This window comes from Mauremys reevesii, linkage group 1, assembly GCF_016161935.1.
Source record: "Mauremys reevesii isolate NIE-2019 linkage group 1, ASM1616193v1, whole genome shotgun sequence".
Lineage (NCBI taxonomy): Eukaryota > Metazoa > Chordata > Testudines > Geoemydidae > Mauremys > Mauremys reevesii.
The window spans coordinates 259,876,317-259,900,082 of NC_052623.1; the positions used below are offsets into that span (position 1 = coordinate 259,876,317).

Below are 23,766 nucleotides of genomic sequence, written 5' to 3' on the forward strand. Positions count from 1 at the left end.
AATCATCATGGCAAAGAGAAGGCAAGCAAATTTTGTACCTGGGCTGTAACATTTTCATGACAATTTTACAAGGCTGTTCCACAGTCACACAGAATCAGTTTTAATTGCTTATAATTTTGCTTGTTTTAAGCAACAGTTTAAACACTTTTTACTTTATTCCAAAGTAAATTGCTACTATTTTGGAAAAAACATTCTGCAGCACATAGTCATTCTAGCTATTGCCCTACGCAAAATTAAAAACTATGATGGCACTGTGCTGCACCTTTGCTCAAAAACAAAACAAAAACCCCTAGTTGAAGCACTTCCCCAAAATCGGCTATTTAATGCAACCTTTCTGCCAGCCTATTGCTGTAATAATTCAGTCCTTCATTATTTATATAACTGGTTCTTTGAGTTGTATGTGAAGTTTCTATCCTAGGTAAGTGTTCAGATTATTTTTCTCTCTCTTTCTCTGTTTTCAGCTCTGCAAATGGTACAGTCATTCAGCGGTTACCAGTATTTTACCTTGTTAGGCTATGTAAGCCATCAGTTATTGTAGCAATGTAATCAACTTTACCACTTACTAGTCTGGACTTTTGGCGGGATAAAACAGCTCCATTTTAAGAAATGTATGTTAATTAAAATGCCAGGAATGATGGTTTTAAATAAGAACTCCCATGGGTTTCAGCAATGCAGAATCAAGCCTTTAAATTAAATTCTAAAGCTCAGTATGCAACAAATACCAGGGCCAAAATCTGTCTTAAGTTACCTCTGAAATCAAAATCAATAGTTTTATACCAAAGAACAACTTGGTCCTTCCTGTGTATGTTATAGAGACAGAACATTGAGGAGAAATCCTGATCTCATTGAAGTCAATGGCAAAACAACCATTGACGTTGCTGGGCCAGTATTTCACTCTTTTTTGTGTATACCCTCAGAACCACGTATATGGTAACAAACAATTTAGTCAGGAAGGGTTTAAAAGACATCTATAAAATTAGACAGTACCTTGATATACATTTTAAAATACACTGCTACTTGTTTACAGGAGTGTATTTAACAGGTCAGATCTTTACAGTCAGTTAGGAACAAAGTATTTGTTTCTCATTTATATTTAAATACCTCATCCAGATTCTCTTACGGAGCTTAATTCTACTTCCATTGAAGTCAGTGCCAAAACTTCCACTGTTTTCAATGGAGCAGGATCAAACCTTTAATGAGGTAAAATATAGATTGATTGAATTTTTAAGGTAATTTGAATATTACACTTAAAACTGAAAAAAATTACAGGTCCCATTTCAGAGAGGTAGCAAAAACTAATTATATAAAACTGCATAAATATATATGTCTATATGTGCCAAAAGAAATGCTAAGGAACCATCTATACATAATGCTGCACATCACATATATTCTATGTTCAGCTGGTTAAAAATTAATCTATCATAATTGTTTATAAAACAGCCTAATTTGCTTGAGGGACTGACAATTACTCTGGATGGCTATGTATATGCATACATATTTATATGCTAAATTACAGTGGGGGAAAAAACTATTCTTGTTTTCAGTGACGTCTGAAAACCAGAAAGACTTAAATACCTGCAGTTGAGTCAGGCCAATAATCTTTGGGAAATTAAGAGGTTAAGGTAATCAAGATTTAATGCCAATAGCAATATATAGTCACTTTAAAATTTCTCTAAAATGTTCATATATAGAGGTTAGATATGTGAGGTAATAATGTCAGAACTAATAGTTTTAGTGAAAGTAACATGGTGCTTCCATGAAATCTTAATATTGAGAAATTGTGTGGAATTTTTAATACAAAATCCAAGACAAATCTCTAAAATCAATGTTGTAACTAATTTAATATTAATTATATTAAAAATTTCAGTCAAAGTGCACTTTCTAAACGTAGGTACATTTTTATCAATAATGATTTAAATTACATAAATATTTCACATTCTGTCCTGAGTTGCACTGCTAATAATCTGGAGTAACTCCATTGATTCCACTGAAGTAATTTTAGTCATGTTGAAATACCTGAAAATAATATTGTTTCCTTTTAAACAGGATTGCAACTTTGGTATCTAAATAATGGTAAGTCTGCAGTCCGTTTATTCTTATTTTTCATTAAGAACAGCTTCCAATTTACTACTAGAAAACTCTTAGGAGTTTGCATAGTTTGCAAAATTATTGTTATCCCTACTTTGAATAAAATACCAAACTGCCATACAAATGGCAAAAAGTGGTTTTATAAAATTCCACAATGTGGCTTCCTATATGCTGCTTTACAATATTGTAGCCTTCAGTTCCTAATTTGTGTGTCACATGTTAAGCCACTTCCATGTTATTGTTTCATAACTTTAGTTTTAATAAGTCATATTATATTACAGATATAAAACTTCTTATTAAAGCCTATAAAACAATCCAACAATCTTTTGTAAACTTTTGCTGCAAATTAAAGACATGATCCTGGAAACATTTGCACTCCTGGGTAATTATACTCACATTAATAGTCCTGTTGATCTCAAAGAGACTTCTCAAAAGACCAGAAACTAGTCACATATATAAGAGTTATAGGATCAGGCTGTCAGTATCTGCAAAATGTATATTCTTCCAGGATGGTTTATTCTATGCATAATCTATTATATTGTTCTATTTATTTGGGATTTTCCAAGTATTTGGAATTTGAAGTATCAAAGCTGTTCTTTGTTGATTTCAAGCAGAAAAGACCTATTGTTCTTACAGAATTATTCTGACCAAGACATATTGGGTCAAGCCTTTGAAGATGCCTTAGAGGTGTTACAGCAACATTCTGATGGTGAGATTCAGTATTCACCAGGTAAAAATAATTATTTTCATTATACTTTATCATTTTTAATTTTTTATACACAAAAAACCTTAGACTGCTTTGTTTGGACAATTGTTTCTTATTGTCAAAATATTCATAATTACTGTGCAGCAGTCATTTATCAGTTTTCCTGATGTATTTAACTGCAAAATGTCCCGCAAATTACTCTGTGGATGAACTGATGCAACAATGATTTGCAATGCAAAAACAAAAAAACAAAACAAAAACTCTCAAGGACAATTGATTTCTATATTCACTGAATTTACATTAAGATGGATCCATTAAATACAAATTAAGATAAACATTTTTGTGCATATATAGTAACTTAAGTTCTGGATAATCTCTTTTAGAAAATTGTGATTTTATAGGTTTTAAGTGTAAACATGATGGCTTTTAAAAACTTGAAACAGTGGCAGGTTGTCAATTGAGACCTGCAATATAGAGAGGTCTTTTGAATCAAAATACAGTACAACTTGAGCTCTTTTCTATTTTTTGTCTGTTCATTTTACATAATGAATAGATATGGGGACACAGGAAGACAAAGGGTTAAATCCTGGTCCCATTGAATCAGTGGCAAAACTGCCATTGACAGTTTTCTCTCAAGAGGTATATATTATTATTTGACATGTTAACCTATTATAGTCTAATACAGGGGTGGCCAACCTAGGGTTCCAGAGCCACATGCGGCTCTTCAGAAGTTAATATGTGGCTCCTTGTATAGGCACCGACTCCAGGGCTGGAGCTACAGGCACCAACTTTCCAATGTGCCGGGGGGCGCTCACTGCTCAACCCCTGGCTCTGCCACGGGCCCTGCCCCCACTCCACCCCTTCCTGCCCCCTCCCCTGAGCCTGCAGAGCCCTCACTCCCCCCCCCCCCCGCCCGCCACACAACAGCTGGTCAGGAGGTACTGATCGGCAGGGCTCCTGCCGATGGGAGCAGGGTTGGGGAGCTGATGGGAGGCTGCTGATGTATTACTGTGGCTCTTTGGCAATGTACATTAGTAAATTCTGGCTCCTTCTCAGGCTCAGATTGGTCACCCCTGGTCTAATACTTAGATAGTAATATATACATTGGGCCAGATCCTCAGCTGGTTTTTATCAATGTAACTCCATTCTATGCTGATTTACATTGGCTGAAGAACCCATTATATATAATTTCTTACAAGTGTTGATAACTTGTATCATATGTAGGACTGATCTTGTGTAAATCCATAGGGGTCCAATCCAGAAAGATGCCAAGCATTTGCAACTCACAGTGCTCAGCACGTCTCAGGATTGGCCCACATTTCAAAATGGAATAAGCATATCCCTTCAAAATCGTCTTCTGTTCATTTAAACAGTGTGTAATTGTTTCCAGATGTATCAACCCCGTGTTCCCTTATGCTATCTTTAAACAACCTGAGGATTTTAGTTATTTCAGTGTAAATTCTTTTTGGCATTGCAGATGCTCACACCACAGGAATATTTTCCCTGTAGTTCATTTAGATTAGTAGCATTCTCTAGGCCCCTCATTATGAAGATTTTTAGATCAATAGGATGGAACTGCCTAAAATCATGTTTACAGAATTCTATTTATTATTTCATTCCACTTGGCTGTACTGATGGACATCTGCATAGAAAGTGTACAAAGTATTCTTTTCCTTTCTAACAATTCTAACATTTGTTTTAGTCCTCTATGATGTTCCCTGCTTTCATCATTATATTTGGTGAGCATGGACCTTTTCTTTATTATCCAAACTATTTTATATTGCTCAATGAGCCTCTTTTCATTCATTCCATTTTCCGTCAAACTAACAAAAACAACAACCTAGTGACATTATTATTATTAGTCTTAGTATATGACTACTATATGCTTGGTGCTGGATAAGCCACCAATATTAAGAGAGTCCCTGCTCTGGAGAATTTCTAATCTACAAGGCAGACAGAGAAGGACAAGGTAAAATGGTTGACCTGGAAGGAAGATTTAGGTGATTAAAAAAAATATTTCCTTTTCTTCCCTTTTCTCACTCATTCTCTTTTTTCCAAATTCTCAAGTAGATTATAAAAATTGCCCGACCCTAATCAACCACCATCCTCACCTCAGAGCAAGTCCAAACTACTCTGCAGCACCACCTACAGAGGAACCAGTATACAACTGGAGAAATGTAATAGTAAGTAAATCACACAGTGTAGCAAGCAACCATAAGAATGAAAGCTGTCTTTTCATATTTCACATACGGACAAAAATCCACCCTCATAGGCGCCGACTCCATGGGTGCTCCGGGGCTGGACAACCAATGGGAAAAAAATGGTGGGTGCTTAGCATCCACCGGCAGCCCTCCTATCAACACCTCTCCCTCCCCCCAGCACCTCCTGCCTCCAGCAGGCCCCGCCAATCAGCACCTCCCCGTCCCTTCCAGTGCCTACCACCTGCCACAGATCAGCTGTTTCACGGTGCCAGGAGGCGCTGGGGGGGAGGGAGGAGGAGTGAGGGCACAGCACACTCAGGGGAGGCAGAGCGGAACGGGGTGGGAAGAGGCAAGGCGGGGGCATGAATAGGCAGGGAAGAGGCAAGGCGGGGGTGGAGTGTGGGTGGGAAGAAGCAGGGTGGGTTGAGGCATTGGAGGAAGGGGTGGACTGGGGGTGGGGTCTGGGCAGAGCCAGGGGGAGCACTCCCTCGCAGATTATAAACTTGGTGCCTGCCTGGTCAGGAGCAATTCAGTTTAAACTGCATGGGAAAATCTTTGCACAGTGTGTTTCATGGTCTCTTTTTAGCACCAAGATTAACTATTTGACACCATTGGATAGAAGAGATCAAAGGGTACTGATGGAGATGTAATTCTTAGTCGTTTGCATAGTGGTTCATCAATTAATGTGGATCACTGGAGCTCTGTGCAAATTAGCAGACAAAACTACCAATAAGGTATTATTTGGGCAGCAGGCTGAGAAGAACAAACTCCAGTGTCCAGTCTGTCTCCATTTTAGGATGTTTTTAAATGATTCTCTTATCTGACATGGATTATAAGAAGGAAAGCAAGATTGCCGAGTACTGTGCATGTGGTTGCCTCACCAGCAGCCTAATTTTAGAGAGGAGAAGGTGGCGGAGGGTGGAGGGTTAGGGTTTGGGCCCCTTGGTACAACTCTACCCTGCAAGACCTTCTCCATTTTTTAATGAGAGTGGTCTTCCAAGTACTGAAAGAAAACATCACCCTTACTCCATGGTCTGCTTCTTAGTATGCTGATAGGCCCTAGGCTGCATTGCCTTCCCCACAAAGTCCCCTCCACAGCAGGAAGACCTGGTGAGAGTCACAGGTAGCTTGGTTCCATCAAAGCGATCACTCTATGTCTGACCTATCAGTCCTCATCCTCAAAGGGAACCTGCCCAACACTTTCCAAAGAGGAGCCTGGGAGCTTAAATTCATAACTTTGCTGGACACTAAGGGCATGGCTACACAAGAGAGTGTACAGCAGCGCAGCTGCAATGCAGCAAGAGGTAATGCAGCTGTGCTGATTAAAGCTCTCTAATGTAGCCGCTCTAAGCTGTCTCATTGGCTTACCTACTCCAGCCTCCGTGACATAGCGCTGTCCACACAGTTCCTATGTTAGTGTAATGTATGAGGCGTGTGTGTGTGTGTATGTGTGTGTGATTTATTCATCCCCTTAAGTGACATAAGTTACACTGATATAACCTGTAGTATAGATATAGCCTAAAAATCATGGACTGAACAGAGACACTAGATTTATGGTTTATTACAATCTGTAACCCACTAACCACCCTTTTTGTCCTATGACTGCAGAGGGTGTTAACAGACCACTCTACCTTGAATGTCCCTTAGAATATATGCTAACTACTTTTGCTATAACAATCTGTTATTTAGCCATGACACTAGGAATATCTTTCCTGGACTTGAAGAAGAGCTCTGTGTGGTTCAAAAGCTTGTCTCTCTCACCAGCCGAAGTTGGTCCAATAAAAGATATTACCTCACTCACCTTGTTTCTCCTAGTTTGACAGTACTCTTTATTAACACTATGTACTACACACAGTAGTTGGGGGGGGGGGGAGGGAAATCTCCTGTGTGTTATGTGATGAATGATAGGTTTCCTGAGGCTATCCAGTGAGCCAGTTCTTTTCAAGTTTTCTTTTTCTCACATGGTGTTTTCTGGTAGTAATGCTTTGTTGTCTTAATTTCTTGAAGAATAGTGCAACAGATTTATATTCTGAAGGAACTGTTTACCACACTCTGTCGAATATTCCAGAAAACCAAGTGATGCATACTACTACTAGCCAGCAAAAAGGAGGGAAAGGTGTGTAGAAAGAACTCTGCTATCTGTGAACATTGTGTTATCGCCAAATCCTTCTTTTAGAAGTGGTGAATCATGCTTCTTTCATTATTTCCTCAATTCTTTCCTTTACTATTATCAGGAGAAATTTAATTAATCTTTTGATGTAATATTTACTGGAATACAACTCCCAAAAGGCTTAATTCTGATCTGAGGTCTGCAGACAGATAGCAAAAAGACTGGAATAATCTAGCCATCTGATTTATAGAACCCCCTACATCAAAATGTTACTCCACTAGAAGATTGTAATTTTCCAAGAATAGATACATCTTTTGATATCTCAGTCTTGGACAATACCACCTCCTTACCTGAAAAAAGGTAAATCATCTGTGGTGAAGACCAGTGCAAAGAAATAATTTAGCTCTCTGCAAATGTCCACTTATCCACTTTATTTACTTCTTTTATTCCCTGTGGTCCAGCAGACTCATCAGTTCCCTGGTAAGCTTTTGATATACCTAAATAAAACTTTAATTTATTTTATGTCTTTGTCTATTTGCTCTTCAAATTCCCTTTTAGCTTTCCTAAATTCCATTGTGCATTTTACCATAGTTTATGCTCCATTCTATTGACTTCACTAGAGTTGGATTTCCGTTTTCTGAAGGATATCTGGTTTGGCTCGAATTACCTCATGCACCTTGCAATTTAACCACTCTGTTTTTCTTGCCTTTCTGCTTGTTTTTGTTTAGGGGTAAGCATGCCTTCTGTGACTCTGCTATGGTAGACTTAAGTAGCCTTCATGCTGAGATGAAATGCTCCTTTTTTGACTTGAGGGTCTTCTTGAGTAGCTTCCCTTTTCTGTTGTTGTGTTTGAAAATTCCCTTTCTAATGTTTAGTCTCAGAGTGCCAACTTTTGTTATGTTCCCTTGCTGACTGATGTTAAACTTGATTATACTTTGGTCACTATGACCTAGTGGTTCAACTATAGTTACTTCTTGAATAAACTCTTTGGGACTAAGTCAATAATAGCCTCTCCTGTGCGCATTAGAGCTCACTATTCCAAGAAGCAATCACTAAAAATATGGAAATATTGCCTCTCTAAACTTATCCTAATGCAATACTTGACCATTTTACATGTTGTTAGTTGCAGATACATTTGATTATTATTCTTTTATTAGACTAAGTTGTCTGTTTGCTCTCTTTCAACCTTGTGTACTCAATATCCTTCTGCTGGTCAGGAGACCAGAACTACACACCCTACTAATATATTTGTATTCTGACTTGGGATTTGTATCCATACTGATTTTCCACTCCAAACTTTTAACTTTATTATATGGAATCTGTTAATGCTACTGCTGCAACTTCCTGTATAGTTTCTAGCCAGGGTGCCTTGACTTTTGTCATTCTACCAAGTTTCAGAAGTGCCTATTATGTCCTGTAGAAGCAGCAAAGAGTCCTGTGGCACCTTATGGACTAACAGAAGTATTGGAGCATACCCACTTCGTCGGGGCCCTCTTCCATTGCCAGGCATTCTAGTTCACTTATTTTTGCTTTTAAACTTTTCATTGTGGTAGCAGAGTATTTGTTTCTAGCTGTTGCCTGATTTTAGGGAGGTTAATAATGTTGTTTAGATAATATGGGTCCTATAGGCTACATAGCTGTATGCCTATTTTTAATTAACTCCTTAGCCTGACATCCTGTTACTTTTCTGGAAAGTACCTCTGAGCTCAAGTGGTTCCTCCTCCAGTACAGCTGTCCTATTCTTTTTGACCAGATGCAGGGTTCCTGTCATCCCTAGCAGATGTCTTGGTCTGGACTAAGTGGTCCTGGGCAACTGTCAGCTTGCCCCCTCCTAGTTTAAAACAATCACCCCAAATCATATTAGTTTTAGGTGCCAGCAGTCTGCTTCCACTTTGGTTAAAGTGGAACTTCTGCATAGACTCTCCCTTCCCCCAATTTTCCCCGTGTTCAATAAAATTAATGGCAGGTCTACATTACCGCTTAAGTCGATCTAACTTACATCCCTCAGGGGTGTGAAAAAGACACCACCACCCCGAGCGACTCCAGTTACAGCAACCTAAGCGCTGTCCACAACGGTGCTATGTTGGCTGGAGACACACTCCCAGCAACATAGCTCCCGCCTCTCAAGGAGATGGAGTAATTCTGCCAATGGGAAAGCACTCCCCCGTTGGCAGAGAGCATCTTCACCAGACGCGCCACAGTGGTGCAGCTGCTGTTGCACTTTTATTGTAGACCTGCCCTAAGTCCCACCTCTTTACACTGGCTTCTCATCCCCTGTCTTGCTGCTCTGAGCATGGAACTAGAAACACTTCCGACAAAAGCAACTTTAAAGCCCTGGAGTTAAGCCTGTTTCCTAGTAATCTACCTTAAGCCTCCAGAACCAGAGGTGGCTGGAGGATGACAACTCTGTTTCACGACAACTTTTGAGGTATTAAAATTTGTTTTAGTTCTACCTTGGAATGAAAACAAAAGCTTTCAAACATTTTTGTGAAATGGAATTGTGTCAATTGCCTATTTTGTGATAAAAAAGGTCAGGGTTTCGATTCAGATCTCTCTCTTGAATTGACCAGCAAGTCCACCCTGGACCTCAGAAACCTTCCCAGTTGGTCAGAATCGATTCGTTGAACCCAAATTGTTTTGGCCTTGACAAAACAGCATATTTCAGCAACCACAACAACAACAAAAAATCCACCCCTTTTACCTTAATATTCTGACTGGTTCCATTCAGAACCTCTTTCCTGCATTGCTCCATGGCATTGGTTCCAATATGTATCTTGACTATGGGCTCCCCCAAGCATTCATTAGAAGTCTGTCTAAATATCTTGTTAAATTTGCCACTTTTGAGGCCAGCTACCAAAGTGCCAAATGTTATTTATGGTCACCATATACCCCACTATCAATCTTGTAATGATCAAATCCCTATTGCCACAGTCTGGCTATATCTCACAACTATAGCCCCATTAAATCCATTGCTGGTCTTCTACTGCTCCTGTTATACTGGCCTTTTAATCTGTGACTGGGTACTACCTTGACCTAGACTTTGCTCTGACCACTTGCATTTTATTTTTTGATAGGGAGAAAAAAACTTCGCCTGTTTGAATATCTTCATGAGTCTCTGTGTGACCCAGATATGGCAAACTGCATCCAGTGGGTGGATAAACCCCATGGTGTCTTCCAGTTTGTTTCCAAAAACAAGGAGAAACTTGCAGAGCTGTGGGGGGAAAGAAAGGGAAACCGCAAGGTCATGACATATCAGAAAATGGCCAGAGCATTGAGGAACTATGGAAGAACAGGGGAAATCATTAAAATCCGAAGGAAGCTGACATATCAGTTCAGTGCAGCTGTTTTACAAAGACTCTCCCCTTCTTACTTCCTGGGGAAAGAAACAGTTTATTGTCAGTATCTTCAGTACAATCAAGAATACCAGTGTTCAGACGACTGGATCACTTATAACAATTACATGTATAACAGTGAGCTGCAGCATGCTAACGGCTAGACATGTGTCACATTAATTTATCTTTTTAATAGTTAGAAATATCTTAAAGCTCACAATTCTTCTCTCAATATATATTTTTCTTTTAAAATGTAACAAATACACACACACACACACACACACACACCATGGGTGTGCTTATCAGAAAAGAATGTTTCAGTACTGGCCTAATTTTGCACCCATTGCAGTGAATGAGAAACTTTAATTGACTATAAGAACATAAGAACGGCCATACCGGGTCAGACCAAAGGTCCATGCAGCCCAGTATCCTGTCCACCGACAGTGGCCAATGCCAGGTGCCCCAGAGGGAGTGAACCTAACAGGCAATGATCAAGTGATCTCTCTCCTGCCATCCATCTCCATCCTCTGACAAACAGAGCCTAGGGACACCATTCCTTACCTATCCTGGCTAATAGCCATTAATGGACTTAACCTCCACGAATTTATCTGTGCAAGCAGCAGTTGATAGGTCAGATTCTGATCTCCATTATACAATTAGAGGAGTTACTCCAGGTTCACACCTCTGTAACCAAGATCAGAATTTGACCTGTTGCCTGTTTGACATCACTGGCCATATCCTGACATTGATCCTCGTGCGACTCTCACTGACTTCACTGGCACTTCTGTGCATGGAAAAATGGCAGGGTATGGCCCTGAGTTTTCAAATCACAGAGTTCATATGTACCTATACTCCACTACTCAGACTTGCTTTCAGATGGATGCACATGAAATACGAGTTAGAGGGTGTTAAACCACTTGCCACTAGTGCTAGCTTTATTAACCAATACTTCTCATTAGTGACATTTTCTAAGTAAATACCATGCTGGATTTGTGTGCCTACATGACATGGAAGCTGGGACCTGCGAATGCTGGTGAAGGTACTAATCCTTAAGCATTTAAGTTAACTCCTTGATATACAGAGTCAGGATTTCCAGGCACTCATTTCATTACTGACAGTAACACTCACTGGGAGAGCTACTATACCAGGAAGGAGTTCATCAGGGATTAAACTTTTTAAAATTTATTTACAGTTCTTTTCCTCCTATTTCTAGAAGCTGCATTTTTAAAGGGACAGCAATTTTGTATTCAGTTGTAAATAACAAATCTATTTTTTACGTTCTCTTAAGTAGTTATAACTTACATGTTTAAAATACCACTCTCCGTCTCCACTCAGCAGCCTCACACTTTATTAGTGTTGAGGAAATTAAATTTAGATAGATACAGAATACATGCACTCGTTGCAAAGTTAGTGCAAGTTATATTACTTTACCATTTACATCTGTTCACTGACCAACTTACATCATCATTTATGTCACTTCAGGTTTTGTCCCAGATAGATCCATGGGATCTGTATCCAGTCCCACCAGGCCTTGATTTGCCCATGGTAACTATAAACACAAATATGTATGGAGAAAAAACTGGTTTGTAAAGGGCATTAATAATGTTGACCTGACCTGTCTGACATTAACATGAAATCATGAGGAAGTAGCTCCAGTGTAGATGGGTATGAAAATAACAGGCTTGATTCTGATCTCACACTGATTTTTACCCCAGAGTAACTCAATTGACTTTGATAGTTAATCCTGATTTACACCAATGTAGGTAAGATCAAAATCAGGCCCTACATAGTGTTTATTAATATTGGGGGTGGTAAGGCAATCACTTTTGATGGTGGCTCCAATACTACATTCCTTAGCAAGCAAAACTCTAACGGAAGTTAATTTTTAATATGATAGACGGGTTGTATTACAAGAAACTTGAGTGAAGCCATAACATTATACCAATAATGGGTCCAATTACTGAACTCAGTGGGAGTTTGCTGACTAAGGAGTGGAGGAGTTATCAGTGTTTTGTTTTTGTTGACATTTCTTATAACATAAAGACTTTAATATAATAAAAAAGACACCAGAATGTCTCTGGTACTACACATTTGGGTCCAATCCTGCCCTACCACTAAAGACCAATCCTACCATACCAGGAATATTACCCAAGGTCAGAGTGTGAGCTGAAGCTCTTTAATTTGTGATTCTTTCTCTATGTAAATAAACATGCAAGTACAAAATGTAACTAACTTGAACTTTCTGAATGTGTGCAAACTATTTAGAAAGCTGAGTGAGCTTAGTTATTATGTCTGTGTCTCCCCTTCCACACTGATTTTGATATTCAATTGAATTTTACAACAGTATGTATCAAATTAAATGTTTGCTTTGTCTAACATTGTATGTTCAGATTTGCTGCTTTTGACCTCAGCTGTTTGCCTAGAAAATAAATACTTATTGAGATTGATACAATTATTTTGTTTAAAATTTTGATATAAGCATTAGGCTTTGGCATGTTGGTTTGATAATCTGCTAAACAAAGCATGGAGAGTTAACAGCAGTGGTGAACATAAGCATGGCCATACGGGGTCAGACCCATAGGCCATCTAGCCCAATATCCTGTCTTCCAACAGTGACCAGTACCCCATGCTTACAGAGGGAAAGAACAGAACAGGGTAATTGATGGGTGACCAATCCCCTGTCATTCAGTCCCAGATTCTGGCAAACAGAGATTTAGGGGCACCCAGAGCATAGGGTCACGTCCCTGACCTTGTGGGCTAATAGCCATTGGTGGGCCTATCATCCATTAACTTATGAAATTCTTTTTTGAACCCACTTATACTTTTGACTTCACAACATCCTGTGGCAATGAGTTGACCCTGTGTTGTGTGCAGAACTACTTCCTTATGTTTCTTTTAAACCTGCTGCCTATTAATTTCATTGGGTGACCTCTGGTTCTTGTGTTATGTAAAGGGAGTAAATAACACTTCCCTATTCACTTTTTCCACACCATTCATGATTTTATAGACCTCAGTCATATTTCCCCTCCCTCCCTAGTCATCTCTTTTCTAAAATGAACAGTCCCAGTCTTTTTAATCTCGCTTCATATGGAAGCTGTTCCATATCCCTAATCATTTTTGTTGCCCTTCTTGGTACCTTTTCCAATTGTAATATATCTTTTTTGAGAAGAGGAAACCAGAACTTCACCCAGTATTCAAAGTATGGGAGTGCAACAGATCTGTAGAGCGGTACTATGGTATTTTCTATCCCTTTACTAATGGTTCCTAACATTCTGTTAGCTATTTTGACTGCCGCTGCACACAGAGCAGATGTTTTCAGAGAATTATTCACAATAACTCCAAAATCTCTTTCTTGAGTGGTAACAGCTAATTTAGACCCCCATCATTTTGTATGCACAGTTGGGATTATGTTTTCTAATGTGCATTACTTTGCATTTATCAACACTGAATTTCATCTGCCATTTTGTTGCCCAGTCACCCAGTTTAGTGAGATCCCTCTGTAACTCTTTGCAGTCTGCTTTGGACTTAACTATCTTGAGTCATTTTGTATCATCTGAAAATTTTGCCACCTCATTGTTTACCCCCTTTTTCCAGAACATTTATAAATATGTTGAAAAGCACTGATCCCAGTACAGATCCTTAAGCGACCCTTTCTCCACTGTGAAAACTGACTAGTTATTCATACCCTTTGTTTTCTATCTTTTATCCAGTTACTGATCCACGAGAGCACCTTCCCTCTTACTCCATGACTGCTTACTTTTCTTAAGACCCTTTGGTGATTGACCTTGTCCTAGGCTTTCTGAAAGTCCAAGTACACTATAGCCTTTGGATTTCCCTTGTCCACATGCTTGTTGACACCCTCAAAGAATTCTAGTAGATCGGTGAGGCGTGATTTCCCTTTACAAAAGCCATGTTGACTCTTCCCCAACATATCATGTTCATCCATGTGTCTGATAATTCTGTTCCTCCAAATACCATCATCTGCCTGTCTAACTGGCCCTAGTCTAACAGGTGAGAGTATATACCTGTAGGTGTAGAGAAATGGGGATGAAGGAGAATTGTGGGGAACTGCTAGAAAAGCACTTTGTGAGGGGTAGAAGAACCGGAGGTTATTCAGACCGAGAAGAAATGAGGATGTAAAGAGAATTTGTAGAGGCAAAAGGGGAAGACCACATGCTCTTAAGAAGAATTAGTGGGGACTGGAAAGAGAGGTCAGGAGAACTAGAAAGAAGGGCAAACAATGAGAAAGTTAAGATCTCATTTTTGCAGTGGGAGAATATGGGTGGGGGGAGGAGTGCTAAATGATTGGTTTGAGCCTGGGGATACTTATGAGCAATGATGAACTGGAGCCGGTTCACTCCGGTTCGCATGAACTGGTTGTTAAATTTAGAAGCGGGTTTAGAACCAGTTGTTAACAGGGTGGGCAATTGGGAGAGGGAGGTTTTTCTGTCGTTACACCGGCCCATGGGCCACATCCGGCCCACAGGACCGTCCTGTCCGGCCCACCTGAGCTCCCGCCAAAGGAGGCTCCCCCGGCCCCTCCCCCGCCTTCTCCCTTCTCGCAGAGCCTGGCGCCAGTGCTCTGGACCGCTCCTGGGCAGCTCTGCAGCTCCTGCTGGCCGCACGGCATCCATACACGCTGCCCTGAGCAGATTGGTAAGGGGGCTGGGCCAGGGCTGGGAGGAAGGGTTGGATAAGGGACAGGGAGAGGTTGGAGGGGCAGGAGGTTCTGGGGGGGCAGTCAGGGGATGGGGAATGGGGGAGTTGGGTAAACGTGGGAGTTCTGGGGGTCTGTCAGGGTGGTGGTGGATGGGGTTGGGGCAGTCAGGGGACAGGGAGCATGGTGAGTTGGGGAGGGGGTGGGGTCCTGGGGGGCAGTTAGGATGGGGGTTTCAGGAGGGGGTTGTTCAGGGGACAAGCAGCAGGGGGAGTTGATGGGTTGTGGGTTCTGAGGGGGGCAGTTGGGGGCAGGACGTGGGTGGGGGTCGGATCGGGGGGGACAGGCTGTTCTGGGAGGCACAGCCTTCCCTACCTGGGCCCCAACACAATTTTGCAACCCTGATGTGCAGGGCCGGCTTTAGGAAGTGCAGGGCCCAATTCGAACAGTTTTGACGGCTTCCCCGGCTTCCCTGGCAGGGATACTGAAAAAAACATGTAATAAAACATGTGGGGCTTGTATTCACTGGGCAGCATTCCGAGTCTTCAGCGGCACTTCGGTGGCGGGTCCTTCACTCGCTCTGAATCTTCAGCAGCTGAAGACCCGGAGCAAGTGAAGGACCTGCCGCCGAAGTGCCGCTGAAGACCCGGTACGGAACCGGTTGTTAAGATTTTGGCAGCTCATCACTGCTTATGAGGAGCAGGCAATGGAGTGAAGCCAGGGTATATTGTTGTGAATTAAAGAGGATGACTGGATTCTAATTACAAATGTACTTACATGGATAAGTTAACATTGTTAAAGAGGAATAAAAGGTCACTTTAAAAGATGTTAACACTTCCAAAACAACTAAAGGGAGCTGGATAGTTTTTAGGAACAAATAGTTTTACTATATTTATGTAGCTACATATTTAGTGTCCCTGAATATGTCTGATGGCCCTAGGTTGTACATATATGCTGAAGAGATTTCTGACTGAGATGTCATTTACTTTAGGAGAAAAAAGCATAAAAAGATCCAATGGCTGGAAGATGAAGATAGGCAAATTCAAACTGGAAATAAGGTGCAAATTTTTAAGAATGAGAGTGATTAACTTTTGGATCAATTTACCAAAGGATAAGGTAGATTCTTGAACACCTGAAGTCTTTAAATTAAAAGTGAATATCTCTCTATAATATATGTCATAGCTCAACCAAAAGTTGTGGCTTGATGCAGAAATTGCTGTGTGTAATTCTACAGCATGTGTTATACAGAAGAACAAATTAGACTATTGTAATAGTCCCTTCTGGTCTTAACATTTATTAATCTATATGATTGTATCATGGAAATACATGAGAATAGCTGCAGGGCTGCGACAAAAGATTTGCAAAGAATTAAGTAGTCATATGTAACTAATACAATGCTATGTGTAACTTCAGTTACTCTCTGATTATATAATACGCCCCTCACAACCAGTATTAGCAATCTAGTAGGAACTACAGCAACCCTGTTGTGTAAGTGTAACAGAGAGTTGTCTCAATGTTAATGTCGGTACCTCACATTCTCTTTCTTCAGAACATTGGGGACAAGTCTAGGTGTCCCTAGGTGTGTTTTAAATATTTGCTTTTGTCCCAGCTCCCTTCTCTCCCCTGCCCCCACACCCAATTTATGTGCTCTGTAGTATGTTGAAGGACCTAAAAGCAGCAGAAGAGGAAGGAAATGTACCCCAAATAGTGTACAGAGGGTGGAATAAGCTTAAACATCTGAAAAGAGAAGGGTAAAAACAATCTTCTGATTAAAAATGCTGCTGCATCAGTGTTGTTCTTGTGTAGTGAGGCTTGCTTATCATATGTTACAAGGTCATGTCACTGTGTCCTAGCCAGTGTCTCGCTAGTTAATACATTTAGCAATAGCAAGAGTAGGATAACAATAATGAAAAACATTGTCATGTGACCCTGTTTCAGCCAAAAATATTATGTCTGTGAATTTAAGAGTGTAATATATTACAGAGAGAATAAACTGGCAGAGATCCCTGCAAGGTTATGCTGCGGTTTTGAGAACCGTAACTCTTTTGAGTTGTGCTATCTCTAGAAACCACGAGATGGCAATATAACCTCATATTTCAGTTTGATTGAGACAGGATCTGAATTGTTTTGGAGGCTTGTTTTATGCACCTCTTCATTTTTCACTTAACTTCTTCACTCTTAAGATTGCATCAGCGACTGAACCCACAGCATCTTTTCTTGAAGTTGCTACCAGGGCAGCTTCAACTATGGAACATCCTAAAAATGTTGTAACTCCTGGGCTTGACATCACGGCTGTGAATTAGAGCAGTTGAGTAATATCTGCACCACAGTATAATTACACACAAAAAAACTACATTTAGTTGAATAGTGTAAGTTTCACACAAACTCTCCCTTGCCACCCATAAAATTTGGATCATTTTGTACATATGTCCTGGGCATCAACTGTTTTTTGGGTTAATCAGCACTTCAGCCACAGTCTTGGCAACATCTGAACAACCACAGCTAAATAACCAACTGTCACAGGAGCATAGAGCCATGTATCAGTTTAGCACTGTGCCTCAGTGGTACATTCAGTCCTGTATTTATTGGGATCTTCACAGAACTGAAGGCAGCTTGTCTCAAGACAAGGTTTGGTCAGTGCTTGGAATTTCCTAGTATACAAACTTGCTTTTGAAGGGGACAAAAAAGTTCTTGACCCCAATCCTGCAGCAGGATCTGCAAGACCCATTCATCCATACAGAGCCCTACTGAAGGCTTTTGCAGGGTGCAGTGGTCTGCATGCATGGATCCAGTTGCAGGACTGGGGACTTAGTGGGTAAGTGATACAATGAGTTAATATATTAGCCTTTCATCACTGGAGTTCAAATCTGCCTTAAATTTCGGGTGACTAGATATTCTGTTTTGAAAGGGACAGTCCCGTATTTAAGTCCTCCTGCAGGTGTCCCAACTTTTTCCTAAAAATGGGCAAATTGTCCTGTATTTTCTCTCTCCTCCCCATCAATACTGGAGAGTCCTGCTGCTGGCCAGATCCCTGTTCGCCAGCCGCCTCCCGCCAGCGGTGAGTGGTGGGGTCCAGTGACCAACGATGGGAGTGGGTGTGCCAGGCTGGTGGCAAGGCAAAGCTGCAACCTGCGGGAATGGCTGCTCTCCCTGCTGGTCCATCAGTGCAGCCCCTGCTGTGTCCTGGCTCTTGGCCAGCAGAGCTCCACCCTCACATCCCGTTTCCAGGCGGCACAGGCTGTGTGCTGTGGTGGCTGGGTAGTGCAGGCAGGTGCCAGGTGGCAGCCAGTTACATGTCACCTCTACTGCCCACCACCAGCCCTTTATGTGCTCCCCCTCTCACTGTCCTCTCCCTGCTTTTCCCCTTCAGCCCCCCAGCTCCACTGCTCCTCCATATCCCCACTGTGGGGTGTGTCCCACTCCCAGTGCTGTGCGGAGAACCAGCCCCTGGTCAGAGAGCTCAGCTCACCAACAGCCTGGCTGTGGGGCTCCTTCCTTCCTTCCCCCACTGCCTCTGGCTGGGCCAGCAGCCCCCGGAAAGCCCAAGACTCTCTCCAGCCCTGGGCCCTGGCCAGGAGGAGCTGAGGCCTGCATGTGCCAAAGCCCCATGTACCATGGGCACAGGGAAGCCTCTCCGCCCCTCAGCTAAGCTCTTGGGGCGGCACGGGGAGGGAAGCGATTTCCAGCCTGTTCATGCCCCGAACCTGCAGGCTGCACAGCAGCCCCCGGGGCAGGAGCTTAGAACCCTTTTCACCCCCACACCCTTCCCCACCCTGCAGGGCTTCTCCATCCCCTAGGCACCCTCCCCTGCTGAGCCACCTCTCTGGCCAGGTTCACTGAAGCCCCTGCAGTCAGGTACCCTGGGCCCTGGTGCACAATGCATCCTTAGAGCTTAACTCCTTCCTGCCTGTGTTGTAGCTGGGGGGCAGGAGGTGGGACAGGAGGCAGCTGGGTTATGTCGGTGGCCAGCAGCAGCCTGGAGGTGTTAGTTAGGTATTAGTGCCTTTTGACACTGTGCAGGCAGGAAGGGACAAGCTGCTTCCACCCATGGGGTGTGGGGACTCGGGGAACAAAGAAGAAGAGATGAGCTGCTCTGCAAAGACACAGGCCGGGTCATCCTTTCCCCCCTCCTCCTCCCCTGTGGCTGGATTCAGCTCTGGTCCCTTCCCTCCCACACAGTGCTGAAAAGCTGCTGCTGGCCACATTCTGGTGTGAACCCTGGCAGAAATCTGGGATGAGGAGAATGTGACCCTGAGTGTCCCCCACCCAATGTTGCCTCAGGAAGACATGGCGCCAGGTATCAGGAGAGGTGGGTCAGTACTGAGGGCCCAGCCAGGCATGGAGGGCAGCAAGTGCTTGGCAGGGAGAGTTAGGTCAGCTGGTTACCCCCAACTGTGTGAGAGGTGTGTATGGGAATGTGTGTGTGTCATCTCTCCCCGTGTGTGGGGTAGGTAGGAGTGTGTGTGTCACCCCTCCCTATGTGAACCCTGAAGCCTTAAAGATAAGAAGGTAAATAAAAAGCATCCAACTACACAGTATTTCTTTTTAAAGGGGGCTCAGTCAACTTGATGTTAATTTGAACATTTGTACTGCATAGCTCTGATTGATTGCCGTTGAACTCACTTGAATACGAGTAATTTTATCAGGTGTCCCATATTCCACATAGGGAAATATGGTCACCCTACTTAAATTAGATGTTCAGGAGCTCAGTCTTATCCACAGTTGGACAGTTGTCCATATGGTAAAGACAGCCATATGATTTAGGCCTGTTCAACAAAGCTCAAATCAAGAAATCCTTATTGAGGAGTTCTCTATAAAACAGAATTGTCTCTATACATGTAAACAACTGGGTAATGCATACATTGCCAGTAGATGGTGCTCAAGAATACACAGCATTATTCCTGAGTTTTGTAGGACCAATAAAACTTGTGCACTACAAATAGCTTCTTGTGTCAAATTCTTTACATGCAGCTCCTAACAATCCCTCCTCAGGCAAAATTTCCCATGGCATGGAACTGAATAAGGACTGGTGAAGATACAGTCACTCCCCAGGGCAGAAGGCCTATGCACCTACAGCCTTAGAGCTGCTTAGGGCTTCTGCTGGCTCTCTGTGCAGGGGTGAATTTCATGCTACATGATTCAAGCCCAGGATTGGTAGGTTTATTCAGGACAGGTCTATATCTGTAATAATGGAGTGTAGGAGGTCACCAATGAAATGATTTAACAGAGGTATATAATAATATCTAATTCTTAACACCTTTCAATCGGTAGAGCTCGGAGTGCTTTATAAAGGAGATGTCATTATCCCCACTATATACAAGGGGAAAACTAGGGCAAAGGGAAGTAAGGTGACTTGCCCAACATTACCCAGCAGGCCAGTGGCCAAGCTGGGAATAGTATAGAGGCTACCTGAGTTCCAGTCCAGTGCGCTATCTGCCAGGCCATACTGCCTTGCATAAGAAACATGCTTTGTCTCTGTTTCTGCTTTAGTGTCCCCCTTCCATGTGCATCATCTTCACAAAATAAATAAAAATTCTAGTGCGTTTGTTGAAGGTGCTCAGGAGAATGCAATCCTCCTGTACAAGCACAGACAGCACAAACTTTTTCTCTCTGCCCAGCAACATGCCTCGATGCTGCATGTAGGGAACATTTGGGCAGGCTAGAGGGCAGTAGGCAGCATTTCTGAATATTGTTTTCCTCTCTCAAGGTAAAGAAGATATTGCAAAATACCTTGTGGAAATTGTAAGGAGCTCTCAGTCCAGAGAGTTTGGCCGCTAGGGGGCACTTTAGAAGTGTGTGCTTTCAGGACAGTATACTGCGTAAAGTATCAGCCATCTTACTGCGAGCTTGGACATTGGACAGTCCATGTTGATACAATGGCTTATAAGGTGAATTACTGTGCAACCAGGCTGTATTAGCAGAATGCCATCCAAGTGCACACAGAGTATAAGATGATGGATGGAAAAATAAATCCTTTACTTGACATTCCAGAATCACATAACCTGAGCCAAGGGCTCAAGAATAATGGTGGAATAAGAGAAAAGACAACTGGCAGCTAGTCATAATGCCTCTTTCCAGTTTTACAGGAACCAATTTCATTGCAGTAATATTAATGAGAGCTTAACAGCTGAATATACCTAATAAATACTTGTACTGTAATATCTCCAGTCGGAAATCTAACCATGCCAACATTTTTCCTGCATGGGAAATGAAAACACAACAAACCCTATTGGAATACCAGCAATCTGCACTTTACCAGTTTAAACCCAATAAGGATTTGGCCAGAAATTCTCCCCTGCAGGATCAGGATTTAATCACAATTAGCTGACACATAATTTGACCTAGCAGTACTGCCAGCCCCAAGCATTCGGACATCATGGTGTGACTTGCAATAAAATCGGGCGTATTGGCAACACTAACCATACTCAACAATGAGTTGCAGTCATCATCTTGTCAGCTATATCTGGTTCTTCACAGTCATGTTCAAATGGTAATATTTTGTAAGTTAGACACACTATAAGGGGTACCTGCAAGATGCTAGGTAGCCTCAGCCTGACCAGTGAAGCCATCATCTAAAGCAGGGATCAGCAACCTTTCAGAAGTGGTGTGCCGAGTCTTCATTTATTCACTCTAATTTAAGGTTTTGCGTGCCGGTAATACATTTTAACGTTTTTAGAAGGTCTCTTTCTATAAATCTATAATATATAACTAAACTATTGTTGTATGTAAAGTAAGTAAGGTTTTTAAAATGTTTAAGAAACTTAATGTAAAATTAAATTAAAATGCAGCACACCCTGGACCGGTGGCCAGGACCCGGGCAGTGTGAGTGCCACTGAAAATCAGCTTGCATGCTGCCTTCGGCACGTGTGCCATAGGTTGCCTACCCCTGATCTAAAGAAACAAAAGTCCTGATCCTCAGCTAGTGGACTAAATGGAGTTTATTTACAACAGCTGAGGATCAGGCTCAAGAGTCTTAAAAATAATAAGAAGACCTGTTTTAAAAATAGAAACACATCCCAGCAGAAAGACTGGAGTTCTGACCAATCAGCTGCCTGATGCCATCCTATCTTAGGTAAAGAACTTGCTAGGAACAGAAAATGTGCTGTTTAAAAAGAGTTCAAAGGCAGAATTTATGACTTGCAGTTCTAAAGAATAAATGAAACAATCACGCAGTGCAAGTTGTAGAAAAAAAAAGTTGTCTGACCTTATATTGTGTTATTTGAGAAAAAGCATTCAGAGACAGCGGGGAAAATTGGCATGGCCCTTGCCTGGCTCCAAGGTGATGGGGCCATCCAAGAAGCCTCCCTAACTTGAATGGCGAAACAAAGACCTCCTACAATACTAACAGTAGAGTGCAGAGACCACTTGCTCTCTCCCCCCTCAGACAGTAATGTCCCCAAACATGGATAGGGAAGAAGTTGGACCACAGTGCAAACTCCACTCCCCCACCACAATGGTAGAAGGATCAAAGTAGGACACTCTGCGGGAGCAACCTGCACCAGCCAAATGGTGGTGTAAGGGACCAGGGCACAGCAGGCTTCCCTAGCAGTCATGGCTGGGGCTTGCACCCATAAGTCAAGGAGAGCCTGGAAGCAGTACTCAGTGAGCAGGGACTGGAGTAACCACTAGAACCAGAATTGATAAGCAAGAGTCAGGGTCCGAATTAGGCCAGGGTCAGAGATCAGAGAGAGCTACCAGGCTGGGATTGGAGACTGGAGATCAGAAATCAAGGTGTAGTCGAGCATCACAGGAGGCTGGAAGTCTATATGGTTGCCCAGACAACTTCCTGGAGCAACCTTCCAGGGTTAAATATTGTGCATGGCCAATCAGAGGGCTGCAGATTATTGTCACTCTGGACATTTTGGCTAGTACTTCCTGTGGCCTGTACTCTCCACAATCAGAGCTGGATTACAGTTTTGTGGGCCCTTGGGCCACAGCAAATGGGGCCCCTCCCCACCTTTTCCGCCTGCAGTCCCCCTCCCCTGTGGCGCTCCTGCCAGGGCACGGGGTCAGGGCTTCCCTTGCCCACCCAGCACTTCTGCTGGGGGGCAGAGCGGGGTCTGCACACAGGAGCAGCAGGCAGAGTGAGGCAAGCCCCAGTGCCCTGACCTCACTACCCTCGGCAGGAGTGCCGGGAGGGCTGAGTAGGTCAGGCGTGAGGTGCCCATTTTTCTGGGGCCCCCACGCATGGGCCCGTTGGCCCAATAGCTAATCCACCACTGTCCACAGTACTCCTAGGATGTATCTTAGCCTGCCCTCCTGGTGGGAATGTGGGATGTCAGCTGTCTAAGGCCCTGCAGACTTGGGTTCTGGCCCCCTACAGACTTCTAGATTATCCCAAAGCATAGCTCCCCACCCCTGTGCACACTAAGTCTGCTAGAGACTGTTCCTCCTGCCAGAGGAAAAATCTGTCCTGTGTTCTTCCTATGATGAACTCTACACCACTCTTTGCATAAATGTCACAATCTAGCCCTGAATCATAATGCATACACATGAGATAGAAGAGTTAAGGTGGCATGTTCAACTATAACTTGGGCATGTCTCAGCTTACAACTGTTGCTTTGCATTTAATAGGCATATAACTCCCAGTGTGGTTCATGGGCAAATATTGTAGCCCTTACTGAAGCTTTGTCTACCTGGGAAAGTTTATTTCAATATAACCCGAGGTGTGA

At 42.5% G+C, this 23,766-nt stretch overlaps 1 protein-coding gene and 1 long non-coding RNA gene across 3 annotated transcripts in view; one reads left to right on the top strand and one right to left on the bottom strand.

The window, feature by feature from the left end:
- The first annotated feature begins 351 nt into the window (after positions 1-351).
- On the top strand, positions 352-10,881 carry SPIC (Spi-C transcription factor). 2 transcript variants are annotated; one of them, XM_039483661.1, is made up of 6 exons: positions 352-418; positions 2,047-2,073; positions 2,725-2,818; positions 4,862-4,977; positions 7,003-7,111; positions 10,180-10,881. In XM_039483661.1, the coding sequence occupies exons 2-6, from the start codon at positions 2,071-2,073 to the stop codon at positions 10,599-10,601; spliced, it is 744 nt and encodes a 247-aa protein (XP_039339595.1). In that variant the 5' UTR covers positions 352-418; positions 2,047-2,070; the 3' UTR covers positions 10,602-10,881. The 2 variants fall into 2 exon arrangements, with proteins under 2 accessions (XP_039339595.1, XP_039339603.1); XM_039483669.1 differs by having other exon boundaries at positions 4,865-4,977.
- A 614-nt stretch (positions 10,882-11,495) lies between these two features.
- LOC120369936 overlaps positions 11,496-23,766 on the bottom strand; it is a 69,091-nt gene continuing 56,820 nt past the window's right edge. The window contains exon 3 of the long non-coding RNA XR_005583517.1: positions 11,496-11,986. This is a non-coding gene — a long non-coding RNA (uncharacterized LOC120369936). The remainder of the gene's footprint in view (positions 11,987-23,766) is intronic.

What these genes read in the sequence shown, in the direction of transcription:
- SPIC (XM_039483661.1), top strand. An exon ending in ACAACTGGAGAAATGTAATA is followed by an intron (nt 4,978 to 7,002) that starts GTAAGTAAATCA and finishes AATTTCTTGAAG; the next exon opens with AATAGTGCAACAGATTTATA. An exon ending in CCAGCAAAAAGGAGGGAAAG is followed by an intron (nt 7,112 to 10,179) that starts GTGTGTAGAAAG and finishes ATTTTTTGATAG; the next exon opens with GGAGAAAAAAACTTCGCCTG.